Source organism: Cicer arietinum, chromosome 8 (assembly GCF_000331145.2).
Source record: "Cicer arietinum cultivar CDC Frontier isolate Library 1 chromosome 8, Cicar.CDCFrontier_v2.0, whole genome shotgun sequence".
Taxonomy (NCBI): domain Eukaryota; kingdom Viridiplantae; phylum Streptophyta; class Magnoliopsida; order Fabales; family Fabaceae; genus Cicer; species Cicer arietinum.
In genome coordinates, this window is record NC_021167.2 from 13913616 (window position 1) to 13925411 (window position 11796).

At 32.7% G+C, this 11796-nt stretch overlaps 1 protein-coding gene across 1 annotated transcript; it reads right to left on the bottom strand.

The window, feature by feature from the left end:
• Window positions 1-6314: 6314 nt before the first annotated feature.
• LOC140919028 (protein root UVB sensitive 3-like) lies at window positions 6315-10602 on the bottom strand. The gene is made up of 10 exons (XM_073364365.1): window positions 10414-10602; window positions 10281-10340; window positions 10143-10181; window positions 9995-10057; window positions 9557-9613; window positions 9312-9375; window positions 8528-8611; window positions 8150-8232; window positions 7919-8042; window positions 6315-6437 (listed from the first exon to the last, which is right to left on the bottom strand). Exons 3-9 carry the CDS (start codon window positions 10155-10157, stop codon window positions 7959-7961), a joined length of 450 nt encoding a protein of 149 aa, XP_073220466.1. The 5' UTR covers window positions 10158-10181; window positions 10281-10340; window positions 10414-10602; the 3' UTR covers window positions 6315-6437; window positions 7919-7958.
• Window positions 10603-11796: the final 1194 nt, after the last annotated feature.

Genomic DNA, 11796 nt, shown 5'->3' on the forward strand with positions numbered 1-11796 from the left:
GAGAGCTTTTGTTAGTTTATAAACATGGTTTGGAAAAGCAGGATTCTCAAATCCTGGAGTTTGACTAACATAAACCTCCTCTTGGATATCTCCATTTAGAAAAGCACTCTTTACATCCATTTGATACAATTTAAAATTCATGATACAAGCATAAGCAAGCAAAATCCTAATTGCTTTTAATCTGGCTACATGAGCATAAGTCTCATCATAATCAATACCTTCCTCCTGGTTGTAGCCTTTAAAACTAGTCTAGCCTTATTCTTACTCCATTCTCATCCATCTTATTCCTAAACACCCATCTAGTTCCAATAACATGTTTGTCTTCTGGTTTAGGAACTAAGATCCATACTTTGTTTCTCTCAAATTGATTAAGCTCTTCTTGCATGGAAATTATCCAATCATTGTCCAAAAGAGCTTCCTTTATATTCTTAGGTTCTACTTGAGAAACAAAAGCCGTAAAATTACAGAATTGTCTAAGGGATTTTCTAGTAGCAACCCCTTTAGAAATTTCTCCTATGATGTTGTCAATAGGATAGTTTTTGTTGAATCTCCATTCCTTAGGTAAGTCATCTTCTCTTATAGGTTCTATGTACTCAGCGTCAGTTGGAGGTACTGTTTCATTTGGTTCTTTTGGATATGATTCTACAAATTTATCAAGAGAATCACCAACTATAAGAGGGATACTGTTCAAGTTTTTGGTAAACATTTCATCAAATTTTACATGAACAGATTCCTCTATAGTTTTAGTTCTTTTATTGTAGATCCTATAGGCCTTACTAGATTGGGAATATCCCATAAAAATTCCCTCATCTGCCTTAGAGTCAAACTTCCCTAGATGCTCTTTTCCATTATTTAATACAAAACACTTGCATCCAAAGACTCTAAAATAGACAATATTTGGTTTTCTACCTTTGTATATTTCATAAGGTGTTTTTCTAAGGATATGCCTAATTATTGCATCAGCCCAAAAGTATTTTGTAAGCTTAGAGTCATTAATCATTGTTCTAGCAAGTTCTTCGCTCTATTCTTCCTTTCTACAACTCCATTCTGTTGTGGAGTTCTTGGGGCTGAGTAAATGTGGTGAATTCCATTTTGATCACAGTAATTTTCAAAAGATTCATTTTGAAATTCTCCACCATGATCACTCTTAATGGGAACTATTTTCTGATTCTTCTCATTTTGAACTTGATTTGCAAACTTTTTGAAAATTGAGAAGGCATCACTTTTGTGAGACAGAAAATAGGTCCATGTATATCTAGAAAAATCATCAACTAACACATAGCCATAAAAATTTCCTCCAAAACTTTTTACTTGAGAGGGACCAAATAGATCCATGTGGATCAATTGTAGAACTCTATTAGTTTGTACTAAGTCTATTGATGGGAAAGAAGACTTAACTAATTTACTTTTCTCACAAGAGTCACACATTTGTCTTTAGTAAATTTTCTATTTGGAAGACCTAGCACTAGTTGTTTGCTAACAAGTTTGTTAAGATGGTTTATAGATCAATCATATATATATATTATTTACCCTTTCACCTACCAGTTTTAAGCTATCATATTCCTTGTGCTCAAGTGTACAAGTATGTGATGTAAAATATACCTGGTAGCCTTTATCACAAAGCTGACTAATGCTAAGCAGATTGTGTTTCAAACCTTTTACATAGAGAACATCCTTGATTACCGTTGTTGATTCACTCCCTATGTCTCCAGCACCAAGTATTTTGCCTTTGTTGTTGTCACCATACTTTACATATCCTTCGTCTTTTAAATTAAGAGATATAAATTTTGATTTGTCTCCAGTCATATGCTTGGAACATCCACTGTCTAGATACCATGAGTGAGTTTTGGATGTCAAGCAGATCTGCAAAACAAAATTCAGACTTTGGTTTTAGGTACCCAATTTAGATTGGGTCCTTGAGGGTTAGTTTCAATCACAGGTTTCTTTACTCTCCAAACTTGTTTCCATCCCTTGTTAGCAAGCTTTTTCAATTTACAATTAAATGATATATGTCCTTTTTTGCAACAAAAATGGCATGAAAAAGTAGAGAATATACTGTGAGTTGGTTTACTGCAAACATCATGAATTGACTTTGATTTAACAAATTTATGATTCTTTTGAGCATTCCTATTTGGTCTATAGCCAATTCCAGTTTTTTCATTTGCATTCTTTTGGTTGCCAAGAAGAACATTCAGGTTGTTTCTACCATTTGTAAATTTTGCTAAATCAAATTGTAGTGATTCAACCTTTCTTTCAAGTTCAGTAAAGCTAGTGAGTTTATCATGTGCTTTCTTTTTTAAAAATGCATTCATGTCTTCAAGCACCTTATGATCCTTTTTGATTTCTTCATACATCATGCACTGTTTTTCTAACATTTTCTTAGTGCAAATCAATTGTTTGACTACCTTAATATGTTCATCATGCAATTCATTGAAAGCATCATGCAATTCTTCATAAGAGGGATTATAGGTAGTACTTACATCGCTGTCTGAATCTGAGTCGACGTTGGCCATTAGACACAAGTTTGCTTCTTCATCTTCTGAATTTTCAGAAGATTCTTCATCATTGTCATTCCAAGCTATGTAGGCTCTTTTAGTTTTTGAAGATGGTTGATCCTTGCCTTTAGCTTTCACAAACTTGTTTCTGTTTTGTAGTTGAAAACATTCAGATTTAATGTGGACTGATTTTCCACATTCATAGCAGGTTATCACTTTGCTATCATTTGTCACATTCTTGCTGAAACTTTTTGTCCTTGAATTGGATGGTTTCTTTGATTGGACTACTTTCTTCTTCAGAAATTTCTTGAATTTTCTGACCAGCATTCCGATTTCAGGTTCTTCATCAGTTTCACTCTCGGAATCATCAGTACAAGTTTCTGGTTCAGATTTTACTTTATGAGTTTGAGCTTTCAGAGATAGTCCTTTTCTTTTCAGATCAGTTTGCTCTGACTCATTTAACCGGTGCAGCTCCATTTCATGTTCTTTGAGATTGCCGAATAGAGTGGCAATGGTCATGCTTCCAAGATCCTTTGATTCAGCAATTGCAGTGACCTTAGGTTGCCATTCTCTTGTCAAGCATTTCATTACTTTGTTTATTTGTTGCTCATTGTCAATTACTTTTCCTAGAGCATTCAGATTGTTAATGACATCTGTGAACCTTGTCTGCAAGTCATTGATTGACTCATCCTTCTTCATATTGAAGAGTTCATATTCATGCGCATCAGAGTATTAGTTCTGGCCCTCTTGACATCAGTTGTGCCTTCCTGAGTTTCTTGGAGTGTATCCCACATTTCTTTGACAGTTTTGCAATTTGATACCCTGAAAAACTCATCAGCACTCAAAGCAGAAGTTATTATATTTTTGGCTTTTGCATTATAGCCAACTTTTTTCTTATCATCATCAGACCAATCAGCTCTTGGTTTCTTGATAAATGATCCATCAGTGCCAGCAAGTTTAGGCACATATGGACCATTTTCTACTGCATCTAATACGTCAAGCCCACTTGCCTCTAGAAAGATAAGCATTCTTTCTTTCCAGTACATAAGCAGACCCATTAAAGGCAGGAGTCTAGCTAAATAGGCACCTTCATCCAAGAATTCAATAGAAGTCATTTTCTTTTTGAGAACTAGTCTAAAAGATCAGACTCTTGATGCCAATTGTTGGTGTTATGACCTCTATCCTTAGGAAGTTGTATACAATATTATTAACAAGATTATCTAATCCCTTCCTAAGTGATGAACTTAAAATCAAAACCAACTTGTTTAATATTAATTCCAATTTTAACATTAATAGATTCACAGAGTTTATTCAAAATTAAGATTCAAGAACACATGCATTATCAAGATAAGGAGTATAGGGATAGAGAAGTGTGCACCATAGATTTTTATATTGGTTTGACTATCAATTAGATAGTCTACATCCAGTCCTGGAATCACTTACAGATTCCAGCCTTTACTATTATTGATTTGAGAATGTTTACAGACTTTCCAGCACTTCACTGCCTATACATCTAACTTAACATCAATCTTCAACAACAACCAATCTAACCTTAAGAACTAATCGTCAAGCTCTAGCAAGATCAGATTGAGATCTCCTTTAGATGATCACAAAATCTAAAAGATGGCCACCAGTTTCACAATACTGGATTTCTACACACTTTCTTTTACAAAGATGATTCTTTAAAAAAAAGACTAAAAACACTTGATTCAATCACAATGAATTCTCACACTTAGTATTTGCCAATAATGTTTGTGAGTTATAACAGTTTTTCTCAAAGTGTATTTTTCGAAAAGTCAATGAGATCCTTTTTGTTCTTTCTAAGTATATATGTTATCTTTAAAATTGTGATTGATTCAGTTTATATAGTTTCAGAAAAACTCAGATAAATCTATTTCCCAATCGATTTTATTAATGTGTATTATCAGCTCAATCGATTTCCCAATCGATTTCGCGTTTCTTGTTTTTCTTTAAATTCTTGAAACAGATGAACTAATCGATTTGCTAATCGATGTTTTTAATGCATATATCATAAATTTATACTCAGTTCATCTCAGAGTCGATTGAGTAATCGATTATGATTGCTTTGTTCAAAATGTGAGATCAAACAATCGATTACTCAGTCGATTCATTTTTACTAACATAATCGATTTGGCAATTGGCTAATTTCTCCCTGTTACTCAGACACTCAATCAAGTCGATTTGCCAATCGACTGATTTCTTCCTGTGACTTAGATATTCAATCAAATCGATTTGCCAATCGACTGATTTCTTCTTGTAACTCAGATATTTAATATCAATCGATGTGCCAATCGATTATGCAGTATATTTCTGATAAATGATAAACTGATTCATTTATGCAATCGATTATCCAATCGATTTCTTTTATTCAGAGAGCACAGGTCTGATGAAACCTGTTTAAGTAATCGATTAACTCAGTGAAAGTTTTGTTCTGTGAATCAGAAAATCGATTAACCAATTGATTAGTAGAAAACTTGTAACTTAAGAAAAGTATATCAATCGATTGTCCAATCGATTTCCTTTGATCATAGAATACAGGTCTGATTAAAGACCTCTAAGTAATCGATTTCCTAATCGATTGACTTAGTGAAAACTTGGTTCTATGACTCAGAAAATCGATTGCCCAGTTGATTTACCAATTGATTGATTAACATACTTATTTTATGATTTCAGTTTTAATTGGCAAATACTAGATGTGTGAAATCATAATGATGAATCTAACTAATAACCACTATGAACCATAGACACATTTACACATAATCTTCAAGCTTTGTATGATCCAATCATTCTTTGCTTGATTGCTTGAGATCCAAGTTTTGTCTAAGTGTAGTGTTTGATTCTTTCCTGAAATGTATCTCAACTCAAACTATTAGATTAATCTGATAATGCATATACATTGTATGTTTGGGAGTTACATCAAAATCACAGAGGCATATATCTTACAATATTTGCTTTTATAATTGTTATTTGCGAGAACAAGAGCATGAATAAATGACTTTAGGACATCGGCACTATTTGAATCTTTATGAACAATAACGTTAATGATTCCTTTCTTTTCCACTAGTAAGTACTTGGCTATATAGAAAGAACACAAAACAAAGTAAGGTTTGAACACTTCAGCATATGGAAAATCGAAAGCCAGTAGTTAAAACAATTTGAGAAATTAACCTTTTGTGTAGTAAGATGCTACAGAAAGCAAATGCTCCTTACTATTAGTGTCACACAAAAAGAAGTTGCTAAGTGAGCTTTATGAATGACATTTCAAAGATATTAAGACACTATAATCAAGCCATAATCATGGACAACTTAAGCTTTGAGCCAAAAGTGATGATATATATAAGTAGAGCAAGTGCTAAATAATGTTTTAAATTGGGAGAAGTATTTGAGGCCTTGTTTGCAAATAAAGATGACACAGAACTTAACACAACAGAGGACCATTACCTTGAATGGTGGATTCACTTTTGGGAGAACTAAAAGTGATTCTGAAGACTTAAAATTGATTTTGGCATGTTTGGAGGTTTCGATTAGAATTGATTTTGCCTCTTGAACTAATTCATACTTGAAGTTAGGATTTGTAGTTTTTGCCTCCAAACGTGATTTACACTCAAATTTATTGTTTAACTCACTTTCACGTAACCATATGTAAACATAATTATTTTAACTTAAATTCACTTTTAACAAAAATCGATCTTGCAAAGTTAATTCAATCAAAATCAATTTTCGATATCATAGAACCAAACACACTAAAAACACAATCATTTTCTAGGACAGGGGGACAGAGCATATTTTAACAACTCACATTTCCATTTCATCAAATGAAGAAATCCTTGTGCCTAAACGTACTTTTGTATCCAATGAATTGGCTTTCTTTGAGATCCATGAAGTGAGTTTATTGGGTAAAACATGCTCCTGTGAAGAGACCTATTTAGGAGAGAGAACTGGCAAAAAGTTCAGAAGCATGCATTAATATACAAAGACAACAAGAAAATAATAAGCTAGCTTCTAACTTGTAAATCAGATTCTCTTTGACAGGGTGCTCTGTTAGGACTTAAATTTAGTAGAATTAGTTACTAATAGTAAGGTACTTAGTTGAGGTTGTTATAAGACTATTTGTATAAATAGGGAGGTTATGGAGTTAGGAGCATTATCATTGAATATTATAAACACTTGTTGAATAGAGAATAGTCTTTATTGTGAAGGGGAAACCCTTGGAGGAGATATTCTCTCCTATTCTATCATTTTTCTTAATAAAAGTGTTAATTCTTTAGAATCTAATTCTTGGGTTCCAAACCTGCTCACTCTACCAAACCAAATTTGTTTTGCAGAAGCATTTGGGGAGGGTTAAAAACAGTGTTGTACTGTTGTCAATCATGAATCGTGGTAAATAACAGTTTGATCAAATTTTGCTACGCAAGATTGCTATAGCACCACTAGAGCTTCTATTTGATAACAATTTGTACTAAATAGCATATTGTAAAACAATAGCAATTCATTCAAATTCCATATAGCGGCAATTTAACAACATTGGTTAAAAAGTACACTAGAAATCCTTGATGTGACGAAACTGTTCTAAGATGCAGATGATTTTATGTTTCAATGTAATAAATGGTCTAACTCTAACATCAAAGATAAGTTGTGGATATAATATAAGACAGTAATGAAAAGTGGAAACAGACAATACCTTGGCCAGTCTCCGAGAAATGCTTTAAAAGAATAGAGCTCCTTTCAGGGTTTAATGAGTTCAATGCCAAGCATCGAACAGCTTGGTAGTATGCTACATTGAAACAAGACACCATTTGCATTATCAAGTTTGAATCAGCATGTGTATTGGGGAGGGCCGGTAGATATTCACCAAAGAACAAGACATCCATATTAAAATTATGAGATCTCTAACTTCACAAAGAAAATGGGATTAATTTAATGAGAGTAGACAATGTTTTCAATTGTTAAGAATATGGTATAGTAGAATCTTATCATTGAGTTTAAGCTTGCAAGACAACACAAACAAGGTTATCTTATCGACATTCAAATTGTGAATCAGAAGACCTATTTTACGAATTGTGAATCGAATCTTCTTATGAACATTAAGATACCAAGGCCTTATTGTTAGGAAACCAAGAATTGGATTCCTAAGAAAGAACACTTTTATTAGGAACTAGGAGAGAAATATCTCCTCCAAGGGTTTCCCATTCACAATAGAGAATAGTCTATTCACAGTTACAATATTCAATGATATCTCTCTAACTCCATAACCTCCCTATTTATATACAACTAACTATTATTATTAACTAGCTCTTCTCATCTAAGTCCTAACACTTTTCTTTTAGTTTTCTTCACAATTCTAAAATGCAACGGAATGTACAAAATAAAATTACAATTTGTAATTTGAAAATATACCATACATATGAAATAGGGTCAGAGACAAAAAAGAAAACCAAATTGCTAGTGGGTGTCCAATGGTAATACGAGCAACAAGCATTCGAGTGCCATGCTAATCATCGTGGCCACAGTTTCTTGACTTCCTTCCTATCGATATACATTAACAAAACAAAATATATCTATTTATCATACCCTTCTAAAAAAACCGGATTTAAGCTAATAATATAAGCAGTTAAAATAAATGCAATTTATACCTTAGCTGATATATCTGCAGCATTATCTTGAAGAGCAAAATGCTGAGTCAAAGCTGCTCTAGTGGCTCCACTTGCAACCCCAGCTAGTTCAAAATCATGTTTTAAGAGGCATAACATTTAAATTTTCAAAAATATAGAATACAAATATGATACCACTCAAGAACTAAATGAAGAAAAAAAGTGCCCTAAACTTGGATGATTCCAAACATTTTTCTATTTAACAACGTTATTTGTTAGGAAATGTTTTATCCTATAATCTAACATAAACTTAAGTTACAAAGTTACTTACATGAAAACTAAAGAGGGGTAAAAACTTTAAGTAACTAACAAATTATGTTACTAATGGATTTTCGAACTTATAGAAATGTTGGAACTTACTGAAAGATCTTGATATGCTTCCTAAGCAAACAATAAAAACAAAAGCTGATGGAAACAATGGTGAAATGAGGTCCATTAGCATACCTGAAATCAGTTTAGAAACCTTAGCAGATTAATATGAAATACGAAGACTGCAATGTGAAAATCAAAATGTAACACAGTAGCATCAGTAAAAGATAAACTGAAGACTTGCTGTTAAATTTTAGTCTCACAAAACAGATAAAAAAAACAGATTTATACGTTAGTGCCAAGTAAAGCATTCTAAATAGAAATTATCTTCTTCTCATAATCTCAATATATTATCAATATTAAATTATTAGTATACCAAGATGAGCATATCATGAGCTGTAGATACAATATGCAAAATCAATAAATTGATGCAAACAAGTCTGTGTCAGTGTTTCATATCAGTTAAGAATAAAAAAGTAATATTAAGCTTTGGAAGACTTTGCTATTTCAAAACTAGGATAGTGTTTTGTTTTCACAAATACAAAACATGATTCTGTCCCAAAAAGAGAAGTTTTCATGATCAAAATGTTTTCTTCAAGGACATTTTTTTTCCATTCCTTTTCAGTTTTCATCAATAATACTCCTAATACAAGCTTCCTTTTTTTCCTACCCCTTAAATTGATTTTCAATCTCAGTCCTTGAATCCACATACTATGAAACCAACACTCAACTTGTTAGATTTTTATTGGCCTGTGTCTATACACCACAGAAAAATTTCGTAAAAGACCAAGTTCACAAATTTCTTCTATAAAAAGACCAAGTTCAAACAATCTACCAAGATCATTCATGAGATCTGCAACCAAACGCCACATTTTCGCATTGCTATCAAGGTTTGATCCCTGCAGCATAAGGAGTAAACAGAAACATAGTTAAAACAACATGATTTGAGAATCATTTGAGTGAAGAGGAAACCAGTGTATGCAAACCTAAGCATATAATGATCCGCATAAAGTCGTGGCTTCATATTTCATTTTAAAATTAATAACAAAGAAGGAATATAATTTCATTCAAGATACAGACCTGATAGAATGTGAACAGGATTCCTCCAAGCATGCCAGTTAGATCTCGCAAAAACCACTGGAAATAGTTTCAACATTCAATGTCAACACATTGCAACCTTAAGAAACACTAAAGGCAATGTACTGGGAAAAAAAAAAGACATCTTGATGTACAAAAATTGATTTTGTAAAATTAATTTTAGTTAAATGTGAGTTGAATGTAAAGTGGTTTATATTTGAATACATTCGATGCATGATAAATTTGAGTGTAAAAACCATGTATGGAGTCAAAGACTACAAATTCTAGCTTCAAGTTAGAATCAATCCACAAGCAAAATCAATTCCAACAGACATCATCTGAACATTTAAAAATCAATTTAACATATTTGGAATCACTTATAACTCTCCCTACCATGAATCCAAACACACTAAATAAATACAGAATAAAAATAATTGATACCTGAAAAGTGGCACCTATGACGGTAGCTGATTTCTCACCAACTCCAATAGCACTCAAGAGAGCCTGAAAGGGACTTTGTTCACGACTCATGCACTAATCTAAGCTTTGTATTACAAAAAATAAAACATATAGTGAAACAATGTTTTACCTGTGTAGAAAGCATGGTCCTTATATAAGTTGAAAGACCCTGCAACAATCAATCTATCATTACTCAACAACAATAAAATACATAGTTTTGATGACATAATAATAACTTAATTGCCATATTTCTTAATTTAATAGGTACCTGCAACAAATCCCATATTTGAAAAGGAACATAATCCGGAGTAACACTACTTGGAAACCCCTGAATATTATCAATAGCAAGAATAAGAATGGGATAATTGTTGTGAATGGGAAAAGGAGGAAGGAAGAAGAACCTTTGAATGGAGAAAGAGGAAGAAGAAGCCTTGATGGTGAAAGTCCTAGAGAGCTTTGTGGGAGACGAACCATTCCATTCTTCCAATCTTAATAATGATGTTTTATTGGAGACATGTGGAAATGCTGAAACTGATTCCATTCCCAGATGAAGTGAAGTGTCAATACCTTGGCTGGTTGAACCAAAATATCTCACTTTGGAATTTATATATCAAAATGCCTTATTTTTTGGGGCTACTTGAATTTCGTGGCCTTGGGAGTGCGACTAGTTAAAGGAATTTTTTTTTTCCTCCTAGTAGGAGGTTGTTGGATGGAAATGCAACATTTCAAAGAGTTTTATTCGTTTTTAGTTTTATGTAATTGTTAATATTTTAATAAATAATTAAATTAATAAATAATTATATTAAATAATACATTTATAATTAATAATAATACATTAATAAATAATAATAATTATTATTATTAATTATTATTATTGTTATTATTATTAAAAATTGTTATAATTAAAAATAATTAAAATTAAAATAGGAAATTAATATTATAACTTTAAAAAAAATACATTAAAAAAAATGATACATCAAATTTGAGTAAATGTGTTTGCAGCGTTTGGACAATGTTTCCTAGTATGATCAGGTACCCGACATAATCCACATTTTTTTGGTACTCTTTTTGTACTGTTCATTTCAGTTCTAATGCATTTGCTTTTTGGACGACCTTTCTTGACTCTCCGCATTAGTCGATTGATACACAACTTAATACCTTCATATTGTAGCCAATATCCTTTGTTTGGTATGGGTGGGAAGGCTTCGTCGTAGACTTTTATTACTGTTTCCTCCTTGTACACATCAGGTATAAGGCTCCAATAATCATATTTTATGCTAGAACATGCTGCTATGACATGTGAACAAGGCATATGTTTAGCTTGATATTTTCCACAATCGCACCACTTGTTAGGAAGGTTTACACTGAAGTGACCAATTGGTCGCCCTTCCTTTGGAACTACTGTCTTATGGACCATGAAAGTATAGTTGCTTCGATCAAAACTACCCACTCTATGACTATTGGATTTACTTATTTCCAATTTCATAAAATTTATGCAAGTTTCTGTGTATACCTGACCAAAAGCTAAAATAAGTTTTCCCATGGTTGGAAACAGTGTCCCTGTTTTAAAATAAGTTGATTGGTCAAAAGCAGTGATGGGAAGGTTGCGCGTGCCTTTTAATACTCTATTAATCGACTCCACGAGGTTGGTTGTCATCTGACCCCAACGGCTACCACCATCGAATGCTTGGATGCAATCTTGTCGAGGTATGTTGTATAACCATTTCAAAGCCTTCGGGTTTACTATGCCGATTTCTCTGCGGTAGTATCGATATGTAGGCTCA

Excerpts from the sequence above, each read along its gene's own strand:
- LOC140919028 (XM_073364365.1), bottom strand. Across the intron at positions 9,614-9,994 it reads TCATAGGTGCCACTTTTCAG|TGGTTTTTGCGAGATCTAAC; the intron begins GTATCAATTATT and ends AACTATTTCCAG. Across the intron at positions 9,376-9,556 it reads TCCTGTTCACATTCTATCAG|GGATCAAACCTTGATAGCAA; the intron begins GTCTGTATCTTG and ends CTTATGCTGCAG.